The following is a 26,031-nucleotide window of genomic DNA, read 5'->3' as shown; positions in this document are numbered from 1 at the left end:
AAGAAATGAAACAGATATGAGTGTCAAAAACTATTCCCAGTTTCCCTCTGGCTTAAGCAGTGAAATAAATGATGAAGTATTCGGTGTAATGGGGACATTTGAGGAAGGCCAGGCCAGAGAGAATACATCAGGATTTAGACGTGTTATGGATGAGAGGTAACTCAGGCATCCAAGTACAGATCTGTTAAGTGGTAAGTCGAGGGACAAAACACTAAAATTTTGAGAACATTATTCATAGACATTTTTTTGGTAATTGACAGATGCAATGTAGGTAGTGGTGAGCATATATCGTATAGTGGCTCCACTGAATAAAAATAAAGGAGGTTGGGAAAGAAAGAGATTAAAAGCAAATACTCCAGGACAAGATTGCAAGACTGAATGGGGAGTAGGGGTTGGCAAAAAATGAAACATTACATCGGTGTCAACCAAGTAATTAACACAAAGTTGTCAATCGTTTTAATCAGACAATAACATCAACAAAAATACTGAAACACGATATGAATTTTAGCTCACATTAAGCAAAGGTAGCATTTAACAGTCAATAGCAGAGTTCTCTATGAAAAAGAAATCTAGCAGCACTTTTACCCCTTTCCAAACCCAGCTTTGGAGACACCATGACAGCAGGAGGGAGATGGATGGACCTGGGGAGAAAACTGTAGGCCCCACCTAAGCCACCATCCTTGTGGGTGCTTCGTCATGGTTCCTCTTCTATTTCAAATGGGACTTTTTGTTGTATGTGCTATTTTTGTCTTTATTTAAAAATGACAGGGGTTTTTTTAGTATAATGTGGCTTACGTATTACTAGAACTTTATCATATGAATCTAAGGACATTACCTAACAAGATGCGTTGAGCAGAGATTTAGGACAGAAAAGGCATATAACTGTGTAGGAATGTCTTAAAAGCAAAAGGTTCGTAGTGGTTAAGGATTGAATACCTAAGTCTGGTTGCTTGGTTTTTGTTTTTATTTTTATATCTATTAACTGTTTGTATTTGGGCACATCAAGAAATTTAAGGGAAGCTTTCTCGTCCCCAGTAACATTAGGGTGGTGGTCTTTAAAAACCACTGAATCATTGAAATGGATGAATATTTGAACATTGTGGAATATGTGATTCTATAGATGAGATGTGTTATTAACACGATACCATGACCCACTATTAGCTTTGCCTTTCTATTACTAACTTAGCTAGCTGAATATTAGCAATGGTGCATAAAAATCTGTGGTTAGATTGAGTAAAAACAAAACAAGACATCCTAACCACAAATATTTTAATTTAAAATGTTTTAAAGCTATGAAAATGTTAAACTGCAGAAACATAATGACAATATATAAACAATTATTATAGATTTATCAATAAAATGAATGCAATATTTTATCATATTGTGCTCAGATCTCTTTTAAAAAGAGATACAATTTTACTTCAGGAACCCCACATTGTATCTATTTCCACATACATTTCTTTGCCCCCTCACTGCATGGAGGAATTATATACAGGATGTATTATCTTTTCCTAAATAAGGTTCTACACTTTTCCAACATATGTTTGAATACATAAAAGTTATCTTATATCTGAAACTACAGTAATCTAAAAAAAAATCTCCTTCTTCCAAAAACTGACTTTTTTGCTATGCTAAAGCAACTGCACTAAAATAAGCACAGCACTGTAATGATGTATGAGGGGGGACCCAAAAATACTGGAACTGTCTTCTGGAGGGCGGGCCCCTGGTAGTACAGGCTTCCCTGACTAGGTGCGTGTTCTAGGAGCCCATCTGTATCAGTGCGCCAGCTGGCCTTATGAGAGCCTGCCTTCAGCTTCAGTGAATTTTTTTGAAGACTCATTCAGTGCATTTGCCTTTTTCACAATGGGTTATTTAATGAATGCACCTGACCACACTGAGCTGAGAGTTCAGCAGTTTTTGAAGAAAAATGGCGTGACTCCAGTGCCCCACCCTCCCTATTCACTGGATGTCACCCTGAGTGACTTTTTTGTTTGTTTGTTTGTTTCCTTGAATGAAAAAGTTCTCCAAGGGGACCATTTTGCTGATGTGGAAGAGGTGAAACGAAAAATGGCAGAAGCATGAAAAGGCATCAAAACTGACGAGTTCAAAAACTGTTCTGAGCTGTGGAAAAAACTGTCTCGATAGGTGTATTGCATGCAAAGGAGAGTACTTTGAAGGTGACTGAAGTTTAAACATGTAAGAATAAATACACATTTTTTTATAAATAAATTCCGGTCTTTTTGGGTCTTGCCCCTTGTAAAATGTATATAACACAAGAGCTACAAGAGTTTTTCCTACAATTTGTCTATGCTTACTGCTTTAGATGTGGCCATAACATCTTTGTGTTATCAGCGAATAATGGTATAATGGTTAAGAATCTGCTTTATGTACAAGGTAATGCTGGGTAGCATTTTGTAGGAGAGAAAATGGGTATTTTCTCAAGATTTACACCGCTTCGTATGGCAATACTTCTTTTGCTGCAATCTCTAAGACATGGGCAGTCCACAGATCTAGTTAAATATACAGATTAACCAGTTTCTCTTTTTGGTTGTACAACTTAAAATTTCTTTTTCAATAGGTTATGTTTTTTATCTCACAAAATGCACTCTTTTAATTTTAGTGTTAGGGCAGAGTTAGCTTAATGTAGCTGTTACAGAGAGAACAGCTGGGTATATGCCCTGACTTTTTACTACCCTAATTCAATCATTTTTAGTTTGATGCTTCAAAAGTTTTATTTTCGAATCTTGACCAAATTTTCCAGTTCCTCACTTGACCTAGGATAACGTCATTCTCTTTCTAATCAAAGGAAGTATTTCCCTTCCTCAGCTTCCTTATAGAGACACTGGGTAAAAGATCCAAATATAATTATTTCATTTTCCAATAAAACCTAATTGCACTCATTGTTGTCTAATATATATTCTTGTTATATTATTTGTACTGTATGGCATGTTAAAATGCTCCAGGCTTCACCACAAAGTTCATACTTTATCTTGAATTGTGGCTTTGCTCATTAACTATTACTTGATCATTTATTATGATAGTCTGCATTCTAAGCAATAGTTTTTTGAAGTTGAAATGATAGTAAATGCCTTTGTATATAGCATCTGCTTGATTGCTGGATTATTTTTTTGTACATCTAGTTGATAATTAGAACTATCAACTCTAGACCCCATTATCAAATCAATATTTATTATTCGAAAAAGAAGAAAACTTTAGACAATGTTAGGTTCAATTAGAATCACTTTATAAACAAGTGTGTTTAGAAAATATACATTTGTTGAAAAAGGGAAAATGCATAAATGTTATATAATTTCTTTGAAATATTTGAAGCCTGTAAAATAATATTTTAATATTATTAAAAATCACAACATTGTTATTACTATTATTGACACTGGCATTGATAATAAAAGTGTAATTTTACAAACTGGGTTTAATCTATAAAAGAATATATAGGCAATAGGAGTATCTGTGAGGCAGACTGAATGCTTTTCTGAGCCTAATACAATTTACAGACACACAACCCAAAATAAAAGGGTTCAGGAGTGTTCAAACACACTAATCATATTTGAGAAAATTCATACCTGAGCCGTTTAGTTTTACCAAGTTGTTTTTGATGTTTCTTATATACAATACGACATGCTTCAGTGTTCTGATAAGCATTTGAAGAGTTTGGGTCCATAAATAATGAGTAGTATACTCTTTTTCATTGAATTTATTGAGGAGACATTGGTTAATAATACTACATAGGTTTCAGGTGTACAATTCTACAATACATCATCTATATGTTGTATTATGTATTCACCACCCCAACGCAAATCTCCTTCCATCACCATTTATTCTTCTATACTTTCTCTTCCCTCCGCATACCCCCTTTCCCTCTGGTAATCAAAATACTGTTGTATGGGGTTTCTTTTTTTTTTTTTTTCTTCCTTCTCTCTTTCTTCCTTTCCCTTTCTTTCTTCTTTTCTCTCCCTCCCTTCCTCCCTCCCTTCCTCCCTCCCTTCCTCCCTTCCTTTTTCTTTCTTTCCTCCTCTCTCTCTCTCTCTTTTTCTCCCTCTACCTTTTTCACCCAGCCCTACAATGCCCCTACCCTCTGACAGCTGTCAGTCTGTTCTATATCTATGAGGCTGTTTCTACTTTGTTTGTTAGTTTATCACATATAAGTGAAACCATATGGCAATTGTCTTTCTTGTACTGGCTTATTATACTTAGCATAAGGCTGTCCAGGTGTACCCATGCTGTTGCAAAGGGTAAGATTTCCTTCTTCTATATGACTGAGTACTGTTTCATTGTATAAATACACCATAGCTTTTTATTCACTCATTTACTGATGGGCACTTGGGCTGCTTCCAAATTTTGGCAATCGTAAACAATGCTGCAATGAACATAGGGGTGCATATATGCTTTTAAATTAGTGTTTTGGGTTTATTTGGATATATTCTAAGAAGTGGAACACTGGGTCATAGGTCAGTTCCATTTTGAATTTTTCTCCTACTGCTTTCCACAGTGGCTGCATCAATCTGCACTCCCACCAACAGTGAAGGAGCATTCCCTTTTCTCTCCATCCTTGGCAACAGTTACTGTCTGTTGGTTTATTATGATAGCCATTCTGACAGGTGAGGGGTGATATCTCATTGTGTTTTTAATATGTATGTCTCTGATGATTAGTGTTGAACATTTTTTCATATGTCTGTTGGCCAACTGTATGTCCTTTTTAGAGAAGTGTCTACTCAGGTCTTTTACCCATTTTTTAAAAATTTTTTTATTGTTATTCAATTACAGTTGTGTGCCTTTTCTCCCCATCCCTCCACCCCACCCCATCCACACCCCCCTCCCTCCCCCACCTCCACCCTCCCCCTTGATTTTGCCTTTACCCATTTTTAATTGTGTTTTCTTCTTGGTGTTCAGTAGTATGTTTTTTATATATTTTGGAAATTAACCCCTTATCAGATGTATCATTGGTAAATGTTTGCCCATTCAGTGGGTTCCCTTTTTATTCTGTTGATGGTTTCCTTTGCTGGGCAAAAGCTTCTCAGTTTGATGTAGAAAAACAGCACTTTGTGTATTCACAACGATACTTACAACCTCAAAAGTTCTTCTCAGGTGGCAATCTGCTCTTATGCAAGTGACATGTTTTGCAAATTGTCAAAAGGTTTTTGCATTTAAATCAGTCATAATATGTCCTCACTATGTACATAAACAACTGTATTCCAACTCACACTTGGTTTTTTATTCCTGAACATAATTAAGAGTTATGGATGTAGTCACTGAGTTTTCACATCAGTTACCTTACCTCATTTAGTTTTCAAGAATAAATTAAATATTAAATGAATGTAGGAGAATTTATCAATGTTTCATTTTAGTTCCTGTACTTGATTATTCAAAATTAGATTGCTTCTTTCCCCCCAGATTAATCGGTAAGTCCGCTTGTTATAACAATGTTTTGAAAATTGACTCAGAATGATGAACATGTGGGGAAAGTAAGAATAAGTCTTTTGCTACCTTTTCACCTTTTCATGAGATCCTCTGGATACCGAATGAATTTTAATAACAGTTTCCCTTTATCTGTGCATTATGTGTTGCATTAATCACTTTCTGAAATTATTCTGTTTATTTTTTCTGTCTGCTCCCCAGGTCAGAATAAAGCTTTATTAGATCATAAACTCTTTCTGTTCTGTTCATTTCTTAAACCATGTACATACTTGTGTAACGGTATATAGCATCTAATCACAAATGAAAAATCAAAGAACATTAAGGCTCTAGTTATTTATAGGAACAGGTGTCATATTGAAGCAGGGTGCAGCCAAGAGGAGGGCCCCAAGAAGGGATTTGTAATGGGGTCCAGGACTCGGGGTGTCCCAGAAACATTAGAAAAATGTATATAGGATGTCCTCACCCCTACAGGCCTGAGCCAGGGGGGATGGGACACATGGAACAGGGCCATTCAGAGCTGTTTTGGGTAGCAACAGCTTTGTAGCTAACCCCTGGCAGTCATTTAACATATCTATAACCTTTAACTGGTTTCATGGATATGTTAAATAGCTGTGGCCCTGCTTTGAGCCAGGGAGATGGGAGTGGCTTCCACCCAAGATGGGACTGGGAAGCAACTCCCCCTGGTTACAGGGCCTGCGTGAGAGCTTGGAGATGATTGGCTCCAAGCCATGGGGCCACACCTGCCCAGACTTACTATGGCAGCCCAGTAAAGCTGGAAGAATACGGGGATGCTGGCAGGTATAGCTGACTGTAGGAGGAGTCGGAAATGGGCTGCAAAGGAAGATGGGAACAGGGATTTAAACCTAGGCCCGGCAGCCATAGGTAGGAGGGACCATGCGGCTCTGAAGTAAAAGAGAGACCATGCGGGTCTGAAGTAGAAGAGAGACCATGTGGCTCTGAAGGGAAGAAGAGAGACCATGCGGCTCTGAAGTAAAGAAGAGACCATGCAGCTCTGAAGGAAGGAGTGAACCACGAGGCTCTGAAGCAAGTAGATGGATAGAGGTCCATGTGGTTCTGAAGTGGGGAAAAGGACCACGCGGTTCTGAGGGAAAGGAAGAGGACCACGAGGTTTTGCAGTGTTTCTTCTTGCCATGCGGCTTAGGCAGCAGGAGAGACTTTGCAGCCATAGAAAAGGGGAGAAAGGACTCTTGCTGCTGGGCCATGGGAAGGTGCCACATGGCTTTGGATTAACTGGAGATCGCAGCAGCCACACAGCTGATGGTGCCCGGAGCCTGAATCACGGACTTCTACTTCCTTTCCTGAGACACGGTACCCCGGACTGGGCACAGGGAGAGGGAAGGACTGTGCATCTGTGGGTATTCTAGAGGACTTTAGTATCTTACTGAAGACATTAGGTCATTATTCTAAGTTTGTGTAACTTTTGAATAAACAATTCCTTTCCTTTTCACCAGTCTCTGGCATTGAGAGACGTCTTTCCTCTGGCGGCGGGCATTGCGAACCTAGCAGGTGGGCGTGGGGGGAAGGAACCTCCAGAGACAGAAAGGCGGAATCCTTTCTGTAATAATTTATCGTGAACCACCCCCACCCTCTTGCTCTGTAACAATATTTTGTTGTTCCTGCACATGGATCACATGTATACAGATGTGTTTATTTAATCCTTTGTTTATCGACTCGGGTAGTCCCTCAAAACACATTTGTTGAGCTCCATTGGGTTCTTTACACTATATTATTTTTTGATCTTCACCCAAGGACATCCTTATTGACTTTTAGAAAGGGGGAAGCGGGGGAGAAAGAGAGGGAGAGAAACATCAATCAGTTGCCTCTCACAGGTGCCCCTACCAGCCTGAACCCACAGCTTAGACAGGTGCCCTGACCCGTGATGGAACAGTTTGAACCCAGACAGATTGAACCCAAGATCCTTCAGTTTATGGGCTGACACTCCAACCGACTGAGCCACAGCTGCCAGGGCAATTATATATTTAAGCATTCATTTAAAATAAAGCGTATTTGTCTCAAATGGTAGTACTGCACCTTTTCTTATGGCTGAGTGCTCTTCCATAGTGTATATGTACCACATCCCTATCCAGTCCTCTGTCCAAAGACAGTTCGGTTGTTTCCATGTTTGGCCACGGTGTATAATGCTGCAATGAATATAGGGGGCCATATTTCTTTGTGAATAAATGTTTTTAAAATTTTTTGATAGATACCCAAAGGTTATCATCTATCCAAAAGGGTTGCGGGTCATATGGTAACTCTATTCTAAATTTTTTGAGGAGCCTCCATACTGTTTCCCATAGTGGCTGTACCAGTTCACATTCTCATCAGCAGTGAATAAGAGTTCCTTTTTCTCCACAATCTCTCCAACACTTATCATTTGTCTTGTTCAGAATAACCATTCTAACAGGGTGAGATTGTACCTCATTGTAATTTCAATTTGCATTTCCCTAGTAGCTAGTGAAGTTGAGCATCTTTTCAGATATCTTTTGACCATTTGTATGTCAATTTGGGAGAAGTGTCTGTTTAGGTCCTCTGCCTATTTTTTAATTGGATCATTTGTTCTTTTGTTGTTGAGTTGTGTGAGTTTTTTATATATTTTGGATATTAACCCATTGTTGGAGCTGTTGTTTGCAAATATCTTGTCTCATTGAGTTGGTTGCCTTTTTGTTTCTTTTGCTGTGCAGATTTTTGTTTGTTTGTTTTTTAGTTTGATGTAGTCCCACTCATTTGTTTTGGCTTTTACTTCCTTTACCTTTGAAGTTAAATTTATAAATTACTCTCTAAGACCAAGGTCCATAAGTTTAGTACCTACGTTTTCTCCTGTGAAATTTATTGCAGTTGTTATATGTAGGTCTTTGGCCGCGTTAAGTTAATTTTTTATATGATGACAAATAGCAGTCCAGTTTCATTCTTTGTGTGCAGCTTTCCAATTTTCCCAGCACCATTTATTGAAGAGGCTTTCATTTCCCCATTGTGTGTTTTTGTCTCCTTTGCAACAATTATTTGCCCATGTACATGTGTGTTTATTTCTGAGATCTCAATTCTGTTCCACCGGTCGATTTGTATATTTCTGTTGATACCATGCCGTTCTGATCACTGTCACTTTGTAGTATAATTTAAAGTCAGGCAGTGTGATAGCTCCACTTTATTCTTTTTTTCTAGGGATTGCTTTGGTTATTTGGGGTCTTTTGTAGTTTCATATAAATTTGATAATTTTTTTGCTCAATTTCTTTAAAAACTGCCATTGAGATTTTGATGGTGAATGCATTAAATATTTATATGGCTTTGGGTATAGTCATTTAAAATATGTTGATTCTTCCAATCTATGAACATGAAACATCTTTCCATTTCTTTGTCTTCTTTAATTTCTTTTAAATATGTTTTATTTTTCTGTGTATAGGCCCTTCACATCCTTCGTTAATTTTATTCAAAGGTATTTTCTTTTTTTCATTGTCATTACAAAACAAATTGAGAATATCAGGCTAAGCAAAGTCAAATTAAATCAATATTCAAATTTGACCTATTTCAACATTTTCTTCATTCGATTTTTCCCCTCCCTCTTCACTGCTCTAATCTAAATCCTACTGCAAATATGCCCAATCGTTGTCTCTGCCTTTATTGTAATAGCATACAATATACTCTGCCTGGTGTGAATAGGCTATAGATGTAAATTTATTTATGGCCTAAGACTATAAAATGAATCCAGATTGTCTATCAATTGTCCACAGATTTCTGAAGACCAGCATTAAATGCCCTATGTCAAGTGGTTCTTCCAAACATCTCTCTAAAAAAAAAATCAGTGCAATTGGCTTAACTCAATCATGTACATTATTCTAATTTCACTTCTATTTTATCCTATCATTTTTCTTCAGCATCTGTACACTGTATAGAAATTAATACTTCAAGTAGGTTGCTAAAGCATAAAAAGCCATCCCCCGAGACCAACTAATTACATTGTATTCTCTTCAGTTGTTGTTTTTCCTTCTCCTTCTATTATCACATTAAATGAGGGACTTAGCAATATTAATAACCACAAGTATCAAGTATATGGTCACATATGCACATGATAAATTTATGAATTGTAATTACTAAGATATAATATTAGGGTTTTAATCAACAAAAAGTTACAAATTAGTTAATGAAATACAAAAATTGTTTTATGTAAAAGAAACTATAGCTCAGTAATTATAGTCACATGCATGGAAAACAATTAAATTTATAATTAATTCATCCAATAATCAATTATACCAAACAGTATATTTGGGATAAATTATATCTTGAGTAGTAATTAGCAATAACTGTTTATGAAGAACATTTACATATAAACCTTTAAAAACTAACACACCAGCCTCCACTTTGGTGATCACGTCACTGAACCCCGCTGCCCTGCGGGACTAACTGCTCCCATACCTGTTTCTACACATTTTGCACATGTCCCTATTTCAACAGGATGCTGAGGGCAATACTTCTATTGTTAAATCCTGGTAATTACTGTATGATTAATTTACTCCAAGTTTTATTGACTTACTGGGTGAGCAAATGAATATTATAATTTTAAGCATTTCAATATGTCAGGACCTAACAATACAGGAACAGGGGCAATTAACGCATTTTACTCAATAAAATATCCTCCTTTCCAAAGATGACAAAAAGTCATATCTACTTTGTGTTGCTATGGCAGAGTATAAAAAGAGAACTGTGTAAACTCTAAAATACTTTATTATTAGAAACTGATCGAACAAGCAAAATAGAGACAGACTCATAGATGGAGAGCAGGCTGACAGCTCCAGGGCAGGTTAGGGGTGGAGGGATCCAGCCACAAGGGAAAAGGACTCAAGGACACGGACAGGGACAGCAGCGTAGTGGCTGCAGGGGCGGGGGCTGTAAGGGGGGTAAATGGCAATGGACAATAATAAAATTAAAGTTAAGCAAAGAAACTACAGTTGTATTTGTTTCAAATGCAAAGGCAGTCAAATTATGTTTACATTGTTCTGTATATTCAGGTAACTTAGAAACACTTTTTCTGGTTTCTTAATTCATTAGATACAAAGGAATACAAACACTCAAATTTTTCTCTTTCCTGTTAAGCAACAAATGAAGCAAATAATTGAGAGGCTAGTAGCTGTCTAAGGAGATTAAACAATTGCTTAGCTGAGCCTAAAAGGCATAACTTAAAGACATTATGACCTCAAGAAAAAATTATTCCATGCATTAAATTATCAACTTCACATGATGTATTTATTCTCTTTTAAGTTTCTTAAAGCAGTGATTTCAGAATTCCAATTTTTTCTAGATACACTGCAGTAACTTTTAACAAAAGTGTATGATTTTTGAGACGATTTTCTCCAACATATTTAAACATAAACCATAGAGTTTAACCAAGGGTCAGTCAATTTTACCAGAAAACTGGAGAAATGCTAGGCTCAGTTTTCCGACCCCATCCAGCTGTGGGTTTAATAACATAGCAGTAATTTTACAATCTTACTTAAGTTAAGAATAGGTAATAAAATTTCTTAGAATTTCTGGACTGAAAACAAAGTGGGCCTGTTCAGAACTCAATTTACTGTTAGTCTTAAAGAATCAAATTTATTTTTCAGACATCATCTAATATGGAAATTTACTGAATAAAGTGATATTTCATATTAAAAGGAAAGATACTTTGCTCTAGATAACTTACATATTTTATGGATAGAAAAAATTATTTAGACATACAGACTCAAAATAAAAATATAAGATAAAATAAATATTTTAAAACATAAAATATGTAATATAAATTACTAATAATCCCTTGAAGAAAATGTGGTCTCATAATCAAAGATAAAAATACTAATTATTAGGGAAACATCAATTTTTAAAAATTCTAACCTGAGGACATGCTTATTGATTCTAGAGAGAGAGGAAGGGAGGGAGAGAAAGAAAGTGAGAAGCAATGTAAGAGAGAAACACCGACTGGTTGCCTTTTATACACGCCCTACTGGATCGAACCCAGAACTTAGGTGTGTGCCCTGACTGGGGATCAAATCCACAATGTTTCAATGTACAAGACTATGCTCCAACCAACTGAGCCAATGGGCCAGGACTGGAAATATCCATTTTTTTAACTTACGTTGCTTAGTTTACATTCCAAACATTGTTTATTTAATCACCCAGCTTTCATTGCTTATATTCAAAAGCTCATTGATTCAAGATTATGAGATAGCTGGGAGATTAAAAAGGCCATGTGCATATAATATAAAATCTTTATTACAATGGACATAGGATCAGAATTCAAAAGTGATTTTTTAAAATGCTGGTATCTGATTGTGTCTTAAAACACTGTTGATATCTAAATGTACATATCTGAGAAAAAAGGAATCTAAATCTCTAAGATAATTTAGCAAATAACCTTATTTTATATCATACCCTTGTTTCCAATCATTAAACAGGGAGTATTCTTAAGGAACTATATCAATTTAGTTGTCTAGAATGTTTTTGCCCTATCATCAGAAACTGATAGATAAGAAGACCTTCAAAAAAAAGGTTATATGCTGAGGCTATTTTGCATATAAAGATGTTTCATATAAGGGTTCGGTGTAAAGACTACAGTAGTGGGGGACAGAGAAGTGTGTGGAATGTTCTTTTTGTTCTCACTCTGCACTACACACGTCACCGTCCTGTCCGCATCGCAGAGGGGCACACTGTCTTTACCCTTCATTGAAACATCCCCCAGAGGTGTGTCAAAGTTTCTCTTCCATGGCAAAATGTGGTAGCTGAATAACATTACAAATTAAAATGGGGCATTATAAAAAAAGCACTCTAGAAATATAGAATATTTATTTCTGAATATAAAAGTAAATCACAAGAACAGAGAAGCTGAGAAGAATGCTCTATCAATTAAAGAGTTAGTTTCAAAAACTGGGTAAGAGAAAGGAATGTTTTCTGGACCGTGCTTTACAACAGCAGAAATCTGGTTTCCTCTGGAGGGTACATGAATCTCACAAACTTGGAAGAAGGGCATTAGCAGCAAACTTACTGATCCGATCAAGAACACTAAAGTAAGACCGAAAGTGGAAGAGAAAATGTGAAACAGTAAAATGGATATTAGAAAGGACAATTGGTTTAAAATAAAAACAAGACATAGTGAAAAAATATCCAGAAATTATGTTTTAGAAATCATGGCTTGGAATAATACTTAGGCCTGGAATATACAGTATGCTAAATAAAACTAAAGTGAAAATCATATACATGTTAAGTTCTTAAAAGTGCACTCTTTTCTTTAATCCTTACACAACCCTGGCAAGTGAGTATAAGACTTGCCACAGATGTTTGTGCAAGGAGTGCCGTGCAGAAGGGAACCTGGCTTGTGAGAAAAGTAGAGAATGTATGCCTCTCCATACTCCCATGGCTCGACAGGTACTATTATCTTTAATTCACCAGGCGGGAACCTGGGGTTATGCATGTTTAGAAATTTGCTCGAGATTATAGAGCTGACAAATGCTAAGGCTAGACTGGCTAGAATTGAAAGCTAGATGTGTCTAGAATTCACAATTTTAGCAAAACATACTAAGGGGAAATAGATATATGTATATGCACACATATATAAATTATTCTAAGATAGTAGACTAAGAGTAAATTATCTAATTTGTTAACGAGGAACACCACAGAGACACAAAATGTGTGCCTTTGCATACTAGTTTTATGATCAGACACATAAATTCCAGAATTTAGAGGAGATGCTCCTGTTAGGGAAGGAACATCAAAGGGAGAAACTGTCATTGAAAACTAGCATAGCAACACTGGCAACATATATTACAGGGGTAGTTTATTAATAATGAGTACAAGGTGTGGATGAGAAGGCGCAGCTTTAATTAGTCTGAGTCCTCCTCGGAGGAAGTCTAATTCTGCTACTATCTGTCTGTTTGAGAGGGAGTACTCCAATGGTAACTATTTTCTGTTAAATCCGAATTACAGAGAAAGTGACTTGCATCCCCAAAGGCGACACTGGGAACAAAGGTTTTGAGGAACGGCAGAGTAAGGGGAGGGACCGGTGGGCAGAGCTGAGTAAACAGTGAAGACGTAAAAACAGGCAGTCCTTGCACGCACAGGAAGCCACGGCAGTCACCCAGACAGTCCAAGGAAGAGACGAGGAAGGAAGTGAGAAACTAAAGAGGAAATTATGGCTCTGGCATCTTCTCTATCAAAACAAGTTGTCATCAAATTAAACCAATTTTGACATAGATTTGGAATTTACTCAGATTTAATTAGGGGCTGAAGTAAATGTGGGCTTATACAGAGAAAGTTTCCACCTGACCCACTGCTGTCCGCTCTATCGGTGACCTGGGAGTACTGAGGCAAGGAAGCAGTGATTATCAAATCCCAGCTGTATTCCCTAGGAAAATATTTTTTTAGATTATTAGACATGTTGGATAAAATAGTCTACACAAATTGTTTCTTAATTTGAGTGCAGTATTTTATACAGTCTTTTACTATAACTTTGTGAACTAGATAGAAAAACCTTGCTTTCGTGACTGTACATGGAAGGGCATTGCCAATGGTTAATTAGTCTTTCTCCAAACAACATTTTTTTTCTATTATCTAAACTCAAAATGCTATTCTGTGATTTAGTTAAGGTATGGAAAACATACTTTACAAAGCTGTGAGGCAAGATAACAGACAAATCTTCAAAATAAAAAAATCTTCAAAAATATTTTGTTATGCTAAAACAGTCACCCCAGATAATACACTATATAACAGAAAACAATGTAAAGATCTACATTTAAATTTCAAAAATATCATTTATACAAACAAAGGATACTTGAGTTTAACAGCAGTACTTTTGAAAAAAATATAATACTTTCCCATAACCTACAATCTTTGGCTACTTGAGGAAACCATATTTGATTAGCTCTTCTCATTTCACTAAAATATCTCTATCCTTAATACATATTAAATTAACTTTAACAGAAAGTTTCCACATGACCCACTGCTGCATCCTATATATACTTTGAACCACTTACAGTTAAAAATGTAAGTTTTCCAGCTTCTTACCAAAGAAGACAAATAATTTTGCAGTATAGGTAAGCATGAGACCACCTCAGATGTTGCTTTCAGAGTGATTAGAACATGTAATCTCTATAACAAATCTAGTGGTGAAGGATTTACAAGGCTTAAAAGATGTCACTTTAATATGTCTGCTGTCCTAGAAAGGTATGCATAAATTAATTGCAAAGATTTGTAAATAATTAAGAACAGTTCTGTGTAGAGGAATTGTATCTTTCATATAGAAAAATATATTCTGAAGTTCATGCAAAATAATTAAAATAGCAACAAACTATAGTAAGAATGCCTTCACAGAGGATCACAGATTAAAAAGAAAAGCCACCAGTGAAGTTGCTCACCTGCCTGATACCCAGCCGGTACGCCACAATCCGATCCACCGCATCGGGGTTCATCTGAGTCCACTGGAGACTGTAGGAATAAACCCGGTGTCTGTTTTGCCACACAGGATTATAGGTGTCATAATAGAATTCCGGAGCATAGGCCTTTCCTAAAAACAGAAGGAGTGCTTCAATTTGAATGACGACATATTGCAGTTAAATGGACTTAATCTTTTTGCCCCTTTTTCCATTTTCCACTAGGAGTTCCATAAGAAACTCTTGAATTTGAAAAGTCATATTATGAAAATCTAATCAATTTTCTGGAGAATTTTGAGAATAGATGCAAGTGGATTTCCTGGTTGATTAGATTAGCAGTCTGAGAGGAAGACAGAATAAAGGATAATCACAAGTTTTTTGACCTAAAAACTGGAAGATTGGAATTTCCAGAAAATGAGATTAAAAATTTGGGGAGGGTCAAATTTGGGGAGAGAAGATCAGGAAGTCATTTTTGAACAATGTGAATGATCTGAATAGAGATATCCAGAGGGATATACTAGGCTAGAATTCAGGAAAGGCCAGGGTTGTAGATGTGATCTGCTAACCAGCGGCACAACATAGATTTTAGATTGAAAGCCCTGAGACTGAAGATGTTATCAAGAGTGTGAGAAGAAAACTAGGTCTGACCACTGGCACAATTCAAGGTGAAGAGATGGGGGAGGAGATAACACCCACAAAGGCCTGACACCAACCAACCAGTGAATAGGAGAAAAAAAAAAATGTGGCATCCAAGAAGACAAGAGAAATATGTCAGCAACTGAGTGGTCCAGGCTGTCAAAACATTAATGAAAATAAAAAATGTTGTTTGTATTACTCATGTTTTTAGTTAATAAACTTGAAGTTACCCAAACAAAACTTAACAATAACACAAGAGCTTTGGTCAATAATAAAGTTTTTATTCTAAGAATATTTGAAGTGCATATAACATATATAACATATAAAAACATGTTTCTTTTTTTAATTTGTCAAATGGAATAGCACACAGACCATTTGAAATTATAGGTCAAATTTCCTGATATTCTGAAATGTAGATTTTTCGCACATCCCATTTTTTTTAGCAATACTACTTTTAGTTATTGAATCAACAATATTTAGTGAGAGCCTATTAAATACCAAGTAGTGTACTAGGCATTGAGTATAAAAATGAATGAGGAGTTATGGCCTCTATCCTCATAGAAATTGTGTACATTTCTCAGACTTTTCAAATAGCTTTGTAATTCGTACTGGATGATAACTTGTACATTTATCATCCCTAATTCAACAACCTTTCTTTTTTTTTATTATATTAAATGTTAAATGCTCTCCTGGATTTTTCTTCTGTGGTTTGTATGCAGAAATGCCTCTTATCTGGTTGTTGATATTTCTTCATTATGAGTCACCTGTCATCTAGGGGATGCACACTAGTTGATTCATAAAAATTTATCATTGGCAAAGAACGGATTTTCAACACTAAGAATGGAAATGAAGGCTTTTATTTTCCTGGAGAGAATCACAAGGAAAAAAATAATGTGAAATAAAATAAATTTAATTTTTAACATGTTTAGTAGCAAAATTAAACACATTGAGTTAAATATCTGAATTTTAGTAGCAATTGTAAAAGCCTCCTTCATCAACATTGTGTGCATTAAAAAATGTTCCATCAATATCCATTCAGTTGAGTTACACGACTCTATACAAAGGATCTTGCATAGAAGAAGGTCGCTAGAAAAGAACCATCACATTCATTTCATCACTTCTTTATGTTGTATGTACTGTCACTTAATAAATGATGGCACCAGTTTGTGTTCATAAAAATAAGAGCAAAATCTAGATGAAAGAAAAACAATATATTGAATGAAGAAATTGATATCCAAAACACCATTGACACCTTGCATTTAAGATGAGATTTCCCAAAATGATATTTTAAGTACATTTTATTGATTATGCTATTACAGTTGTCCCAATTTTTTTCTCCCCTTTATCCCCCTCTACTCTGCACCCTCCCTCCCTCCAGCATCCCCCATCCCCCTTAGTTCATGTCCATGGATCATACATATAAGTTCTTTGGCTTCTCTATTTCCTATACTATTCTTAACTTTCCCCTGTCTATTTTATGCCTACCAATTATGCTTCCTTTTTTAAGGAGGTGCATTTAGTAGTAGCTTAAATAAAGAGCTAGGGATTTTGATTAAAAATATGCTTCCAAAATTCATACATGAAGTAATGAGCTGCTTAAGTGAGTAATCTAAAAAAACCCACAGTGTTTTCATTAGACGGTGGTATCTAGATTGAATCGAGGTAAGAATCTCAATGGTTTTTCTCTTTATGTATTTGCAAGGGAAAGAGCAGCTGCTTTTGTTTTTTAATCAAGGAGAAAACACAGGGGTATTAGATTTAGTTCTAAGCAACATTTTTTAAAAGTAAATGAATGTTGCATTTACATAGAAACAAAGAGAGTATAGAGTCACAACTAGAGGCTATTTAGCATGGAAAAGAAAACAGACCTTCTAAAAATGGGCAAATGAAGTTTTCTAGGAGTTGAAACTATCAAAGAGAAAGAAAATCAGACTAAATATTCATCAGATTTGTGGAAGAAGACGAAGACCAGTGAGTGACTTTTAAAAGAATACATATTTAGATTTAGGAATGTTCTGCTAATCCTCTCTGAATATGGGTTGATTTACCTCAGTGGATTATGATTTCCCTCTGCTTGCAGGCACTTAGTCAATACGCAATAGCCATCCAGCGGGGCTGAAATGAACGACTGTTCATAGGGCAGCCATTAAGTTATCTCTGTCTCATATCTACAGGGCACTATGGAATATTTGCCCTAACTGTATTATTTCCATTGTTTTGAGCATGCTTATTTATAAATTCCACTTCATGTTTCTATTATTTTCAGTCTAATCTTACTGTTTGTTGCCTGCCAGGAGTGTAATTGGCTGAATGTCATAATAAATGAAAATTGTGATACTTCTAGTACTAATTGTTTTTCTAAATATTTCAAGGTTATTTAAGCAGCTTGATCCTGACATTAAAAAAAATCTTTATGACCCTGTTAATAATATGAATTTGTTTATCAAGGTAGTAAAAGACTTAAATGTTAGACTTGAAACCATTAAAAAAATTCTACAGAAAATTTAGGCAGTAAAATCTCAGATATTTCTTGGAGCAATAGATTTTTTGATATATCTCCTCAGGCAGAGGAAACAAAAGGAAAATAAACAAATGAGATAAATCAAACTAAAAAGTTCTTGCACAGCAAAGAAAACCATCGACAAAGTGAAAAAAACCCACTGAATGTGGGAACAGATTCGCCAATGATACATCTGGTAAGAGGTTAATATCCAAAATTTGTAAAGAATTTGTAAGACTCCACACCAAAGAAAGAAAAATAATCCAATTAAAAAATGGACAAAAGCCCTGAATGGACCCTTCTTCAAAGAGGACATACAGAGGGCCAATAGGCATATGAGAAGATTCTTAATGCCACTAATCATCAGAGAAATGCAAATTAAAACTATAATGAGATATCACCTCTCACACCTGCCAGAATGGCTATCATCAATCCATCATTGATGGATTGATGATAGCCATGCTGGCAAGGGTGTGGAAAACGGGAACACTAGTGGACTGCTGGTGGGAATGTCGATTAGTGCAGCCATTGTGGAAAACAGTATCGAGTTTACCCCAAAAATGAAGAATGGAACTGCCTCATGATCATTGATTCTGCTTCTAAGAATATACCTGAAAAAACCCCAAAACACTAATTCAAAAGAATATATGCACCCCTATGTTTATTAAAGCACTATTTACAATAGCCAAGATTGGGCAGCAGCCCAAGAGTCCATCCACAGATGAGTGGGTGAAAAGCTGGAATACTACACTGCTGTAAAACAGAAGAAACTTTAGCTTTTGCGACAGCATGGATTATGCTAAATGAAATAAGGCAGTGAGAGAGAGACAAGTACTATATGACTTCACTTATCTCTGGAATCCAAATGACAAAATAAACAAAGTAGAAACAGATTCATAGACAGAGAACACATTGACAGCTGGCAGAGGAGAGGGGGTGTGGGGCTGGATAAACAAGCTGAAGGGATTAAGCAGAAGAACAAAAACAAACAAGACAATCTCATACACACAGGAAACAGTACGGTGATTACCAGAGAGAAAGAGGGTAGAGGGAAGTAGAAGATGGCATAGGGGGGATAAATGGTATTGGAAGGAGACTTGACTTAGGATGAACGCACAACACAACATACAGTTGATGTATTATACCAACGTCACTCCAATAAATTCAATACAAATTAAAGAAAATTAAACTATGATCTCTTATTTAAATAATCCAAATAGATCAGGTTATAGTATGAAATTCCATCACCATTTTTGTATTTAATTGCAGCCTATTACAAAGGCTTTCCAATGTATTTTTAAAAAATACTTAATTTTGTCTGCATTGACATAACATCATTACATATGATTGATCTCATATGTAATGACTTTTAAAATAACATTATATTAGAAAATAATGTAGAGGTGATATATTTCAATGTCTCTTACAACAAAAAATTATAAATAGTATAGAAATGATCTTGATGTACAGAAATTGATATAAATAAATAATCAATTACAACAGGACCCACTTAAAATTTTGACTTTGATTAATGAAATTAAAATAAATATTTATTTTAGTTGAATAATTGTGCCAATTTAGCATTAAAGGTGAAGAAATGGTTTCAGATCATGCATAAATAATATTGATTAGCAAAAAAAATTGCTGATAAAAATTTTTGAGTAGTGGTAGTTACATATACATATGTCAGCTTATATCTCTGAGCATAATTTGTACTAAATCTCTTTTGGATAAACTTCACAAAGAAAAAAAAGTTTCTGATTGTGTTTGAGAAATTCATCTTAAAGTTTGAAAAACATACAAACTTCTCTGATTTCAAAGAAAATCATACTTAATGTTTTTATGCTCAGTTGGTAAGAAGCTCACAGTAGTACGAAGGACATATATCCTTACAATAATCCTAGGTCTTACAACCGAACATGATGCCTGCTGGTTGAACAGGAAAAAAATATCATAAAATTATTTTCTTTTTTATCCTCCAGGTCTTTTTGTTTGTCCTTTTACAAGAATGCCAAAAAATATTATTTTTCTTTTATATTCTAGTTTTATTCTTATGCAACACTGTTCCAGTTTAAATATACTAGCTGACCTAGAACTACATTCATTATCTAAACTAGCAGATAATTTTTAGATACATTATGTATGATTATATAAAGATCTTAAATTAAAAAAATTTTCTTAAATTATACATAGGGAAAAATTTTTGTCATTCGAAGTTTTAAATAGAATTTATGTAAAAGTACATTCATTCTATTTTGCATATAGCTTTTAAAAATGATTAAGTTGAGGTTGCAAAATAGGATATTATGTGTAAAGTTGAAAGTAAAAAAATAAGAAGCAATGACATTACTCTCCTGGCCTGAAAAACGCTAGCTTCAAATTTCACAAAAATCTTTTTTATGTATTTAGGCTTGCAAGCAAGAAAGAGAATTATTTCTCAGGGGTCAAAAATGACGAACTGAAAACCAAACAATGAGTAAGCACTTAGAGAGAAAAGAAGTGTTGTTGCTATGTACCCTTGGGAGCTGGATTTTAGGCCCATGAGAGATGAGGTTAATAAGCCAGTCCAAGATGAGAAGCTGGAAATGAGGCCAGTACCTTTGATCAAGATTAGTAAAAACATCAATCACAGACACAGTGTATCCTAGAAAAAGCTGCCCCTCATCCGCGTAGTAAGAAGATGACAAAAACACCACATTAACCAAAAAAATCATCCTTGGCTAGTGAGACCACCTGGAGCACTAGAGTAGATCCAATATAAAGTCGTTCTTAAAGGACATGCTTTCGCTTAGGCTGCAGAGATTTCTCCCAAGTGAACCTCAATAATTATGAATTAAAAATAAAACATTAATAAAACATTAATGTTCCTCTGTGAGTGATTAAGAATGACAATAAACAGTAAAATTAGACTACAGATAATAGACAACTACAGATAATGAAAATGGAATTTATAAATACGTATGAATGAAACAATTAAAACATGCAATAGAAAACAGTAAGAAAACACTATGGGACCTTCTATAAAAGAATAATTAATACTGTCTATTGGGGCCAAAGGTAGGCTTTCTGAGAGACATACCCAATATCTTTATTGATCTGAAAGGAGAAAATCCTCAGACTGGTAAGGTTGGTTCATGGAGAGATAGAAAAGAGGAAAAGTAAGGTATGACTTTAAGAGGAGAAAAATGACTAGACAACACAATAGGCAATGTTTTAGAACTCTCACAAGATCTGGTATGTCTGTAGCATGTCGTGCCCATCTTTCCTACCGAAATATGCGCCTTCGAAGAACAGAAATATTACCATCTATTCTTATCACAATGGCTGATACAAATGCGTGTACTTAAGTAAGATAAGAATTCAGGTCATTGATAATTTATGAAGTGTCTTGTTTGATATGATGTTTTATATTTGCCTTATAGTTCAATTGTTCTCAAATTATTTTAACCAGTACTCACTTCAGTGGGAGAAAAAAATGTTATAGTGAATCTGATTTTTATTTCCCAGTGTTAAAGAACTCAGTGATATGAAATAATTAATGAGCGTTAAATCAATATTCAAAAATGGTAATAATGAAGGAATTTAACAAAAACACACTTGCAAAGTATCAAACATAATATATCGATAACAATTTAAAACTTTTCAAAACTGTATTTATTGGTACAAGAAAAGTAGCTACAGAAATCCATGGCAAAATGAAACACTGATGATGTGCTAATGAAAAAAAAAAAACTTCTAAAAATCATTGGAATCACAGCTCTTTGCCTGCATGGATTTTTAGTAGAAGCCACACAACACAGTCGAGTGCTTTGGAGTTAGAGTCGTGTTGTTTAGCCGCATGGACTAAGGCTGTAAGTCACTCATTATAATTTTTTAGACATACAATACATAAAAAGCTACATAGATCTCACATTCCTTCATAAGGCAGAAGGAAGAACTTAATATTGTTGGACTCAATTACTTTTTTTCCTTGAAATTAATGAATCTTGAGTCATACTAAAAAAGAAAAGAAATGCTTCTACAGAAATTGATATTTTTCTAAGTTTTCAATCAGAAATATGATGTAAATCCACTTTATATTTTATAAATATAATGGTGGGTGAGAAGAAAATAGATCAGATAAGCGAAAAACTTGGCAGGAAACCAGTAAGATGATATGTCTTTACAACAAAAGACCATAGACAAAGACAAGGGGGGATTGAATGTGGGAGGTGCGGGGTGAGTAGGGCAGGGGAGAGAGTAAAGGGGGGGAAATGGGGACAACTATAATTGAACAACAACAAAAAATACACGATTCGGGAAATAAAGATTGATAAATTCATAAGTTATTGCATAAAAGCAAGTAGCCATCCTTGGCCCTCTGAGCGGATGCTGCGGGCAGACGCTTAAATTTTAAACCATCAGAGACAGAAGGGGCACTAGAGTTTCCGCATGGCATGGAAAAGAACTTCATGCACCTCACCCTGGAAAAGGGCTGAAAACCTCTGTCACCTCATGGCGTCCTATTTTTCTGGACGCTTCTTGTTTTTATTTAAAGCCATACAAAAGTGTTGTGAAAGTAAGGCATAAAGACTAGTTGGAGAAAAAAAAAAAAAGGTCTACTCTTGTGAAGTCAAAGGAAATTGTTTTAAAAGAATCAACGTGCTCATCTGTATTACCTATATTTGATATTCAGCCATGTGATATTTAATATTAGTCTTCATCTCATTGAAAGTTAGTAAAGGAGTTATTACTAAATTGACAGATGATGTCTATTCTCATTTGACTAGAAAGATGGTAAATGAATATGAGAAAGAAATGAAAAAATGGAAAACATGTAAGTGATACTTAACAAAAGCAACCATTGTATGTAATAAAGAACGCTTCATTCTAGAATTAAGGGGCATGTCAGAGCAGCAATACACAACTGACTGGCATCGAGAATTTGTTCAACAGGAATACTCGTCAAGATCGTGCAGGAAACAAAAAAAAAAAACACCTGAATCACACAGCTGTGAAGTCAATAACAGCATCTCTTTGTTAATGATTGCGTGGACTTCGTAAAAAATCCAAAACTAGTAATAATTTATAACCTTCCTAAATCGTTAGGTTAAATACCTTTGTACTTGAGATGGAAATGTGTTTATCTATATTTTCTTTTCCTACTTAGATGTGTTTTTAAATGACCAGTCATTGTTATGACATTTTTAAAACATGGCAGCATTACTGGTTCATTCATCCTTTATGTGGATCGATTTCCTGCTGCCGGAGTCAGGGCTGTGAAGACCACACCTTAGTGCTCAAGACCTTGATTCTCAGCCCTGGACATCAAGTTTATCGACTGGCTAAATAATAAAATTATTGACAATAGTGTCAGTTTTTACAAATCACTGGGATCTCTATTGAAAGCTTTCAAATTTGCCCAAGCATAAGGTATAGTTTCTTTGGTCACATTATGATTTCCTTTGTAGGTTATGCCTTTTTTCAAATTAAAACTACTAAAGAAATAGTTTTTCTCATTCCCCAAAATGACTTTTTGGAAACAATTTGTATTTGAACACAATTGAGTCACCTCTGACCCCTTTTAGACATCAGCTTGGAAAACAAAATATTTACACAGTGTTGGTTTACACACCAAATACCTATAATTGTCTTGGGTAATATCAAATAAACAGATGCATTTACCTGATAACATTACCACTTAGATAAATAGTCCTTTTACCCCAAACCTTGAATCTCCTTTAGCCAAAAGTGGTGCAAAATATGAATTTATTTTTTCAAACTAAGATTAGATTAGAATCAGATCCAAAATTTTAAAAGATGGTTTAGACTTGATGAAATGATTAGCTTTCATACTTGGCATGCAAATGGAAAATTGGTAAGGGTTTAGAGGAAGCTTAGAAATAAAAATTATAAATTCACTGATATTTTACTTACACATATCTAAATAAGTCTTAAGTGTAGAAAAGCCACATGCTCTAAAGAAAAACAATGTGCAGAGCTCCTGTGGGAGAGAGATGGCTGACTATTGGTGAAGGAGCGACTTGTAAGAAGAGAAAGAAGAAAAGGCAGGACTTCAACTATCCCTTTATATTTACAGCTCTTGCCCAAGGGCCTTCGCTTGTCAATGCCCTATCCTGAACTTGGTACACACACCAGAATTTTTTCTCTGAGTTTGCTGTTTAAAAGTTCTATATAATTTAGCACTGCAACCCCAAACTTAGGGAGCAAGAAAAATCTTTAGGGATGAAAATTGTATTTCAAATTTATATAAGAATTTACAGTTTACAAAGTACTTTCAAAAATATTAACTTACTTTAGTCTTCACACAGGTTGGAAGTGCAAATATGCAAAAGGATAATACTTGGCTTACACTGCAAATCTTGAAGGTTAATGACATCATAATTACTGTGCCAACATAGACAACTATCCTTGTCTGGCCTGCAGATTGCTCGTCAGAAAGATCCAAACGAATAGTTTGTGAGAAAGAAAAGAGGTTACACCACTCCACCTAAACATACAAATAAAGCTGGCTTTCAACCCGTGAGGGTTTGATCCCTGTCTTCTTCACTGTGTATTATTTCGGGAATGTCAAGATAAAATAAAATTATTAGAAATACCCCTTTTCAAAAATACTGCAGCAAATATCTCCAAGTCAGAGAGAATACAAAACTATTTCCTTCAATTTATATTTAAAAATACATTTAATCAATAAGAGTACATGTCAAGTGTCAGTGGGTGAGGGAGACCGTCTGGAGGGCTCCGTTTGCCTCCATCACAGTGATGGTTCTGGGCTGACTCCGTGATTCTCTTTGCTTGTATGTAAAGATTTATAAGCTATCCCTTCAAGAACTACACCACTTCTGCAATATATCACAGCCATGTGTGTTAATGAGCCAATTCCTGCAAATGTATGCACGTGGTAGCATGGGGAGCAGAGACATAATTGGGTTTGAAGAAGAAATTCCCTAGATGTCATTAAATTTCACGAGACAGAAGCAAATCCAGACATTTTTAAAAAAATGATTATATACATGGTATGCCATTCCTGGGAAAGGCACAAGCCTCCTGTGTGTAGTGGCTGCCTCCTTACAAGTCTGCCGGTTTGCAGTAACAGGGAATACACCCTTGTTCTCTGAACAGTTCTATTTCTCCTGGCTCATTCTATGCCCATACCTAAGAAATACGGCTGGAGAATCAAACCCCTGAAGTATCTAGCAATTTAGAAACTCAATTGTTAATTCTTACATGGACAGAAAGGAAGCGGAAATAGCATCTGCATCCCCTTACAACATACCAGTGTCCAGTATACAAGAGTATGTATGAACCAATATATGGAACACCCAAAATGTATTTTTATTTACTAGGGCCTATATTTTTATAAACCCCTAAAATCCTTCCTTGCTTTTTCTGGCAGTGCACAAAGACTTCTCACATGCAATCCAAATGCCGGTCACTTCAGCTTTCCCATCTATCTATCCTTCTTTTCTTATTCCAGCTTCTATCAAAAGGACAGTCAAGGAACAGGCCAACACACTTTGCTCCCCTGAGGTTGTGTGTAGTGTGGAGAAATTCTCTGTGAATCTGAGTTATGTAACTGAGAAAAGTGTGTGCCCCAAATACCAATGTACAAAATATCAAACACAGTATATCAAAACAAGGGAAAGTCCCACAGACAATGTAATATTTCAATTTCAGAGGTTCAATTTATTTTTGCTCAGTCTTGTAAAACCCTTCAGCTACTGGATTTTTCTTTTCTCTTTTTATACTACAAATATGTCTGTGTAGATGGATGAATTCTCATGAAATGCTTTTCACCGATGTCTTTCTATTCGTGACTTTGTAAGCCTGTTTCCCAGGTTCTCCTTGGTCACAGAAAATTTCCTAATTGTGGCTTCTGAAGCATTAGGAGAAAGCTGAACCTAGGGGATAAAATAGTTCTTTGTAGGCTAAAGGAAGAATAGGTGCCTAATATTTCCCAAAGAGACACAAAATTTTTAAAAGGCACTTTTGTTGTTTTTACTATTTGTCAGGCCCTGTGCTAATCAACTTGTATACATTATGTTTTACAAT

The 26,031-nt window shown here is 35.5% G+C and overlaps 1 protein-coding gene across 2 annotated transcripts in view; it reads right to left on the bottom strand.

Moving 5' to 3' along the window:
- MDGA2 (MAM domain containing glycosylphosphatidylinositol anchor 2) overlaps window positions 1-26,031 on the bottom strand; it is an 829,607-nt gene that overhangs the window by 68,838 nt on the left and 734,738 nt on the right. For both annotated transcript variants that reach the window (XM_024573956.3, XM_053928205.1), the window contains one exon: window positions 14,829-14,977. In XM_024573956.3, coding sequence (XP_024429724.3) covers window positions 14,829-14,977 — 149 coding nt within the window. The remainder of the gene's footprint in view (window positions 1-14,828; window positions 14,978-26,031) is intronic.

Source organism: Desmodus rotundus, chromosome 7, assembly GCF_022682495.2.
Source record: "Desmodus rotundus isolate HL8 chromosome 7, HLdesRot8A.1, whole genome shotgun sequence".
NCBI lineage: Eukaryota > Metazoa > Chordata > Mammalia > Chiroptera > Phyllostomidae > Desmodus > Desmodus rotundus.
This window is presented reverse-complemented; position numbering and strand designations above follow the sequence as displayed.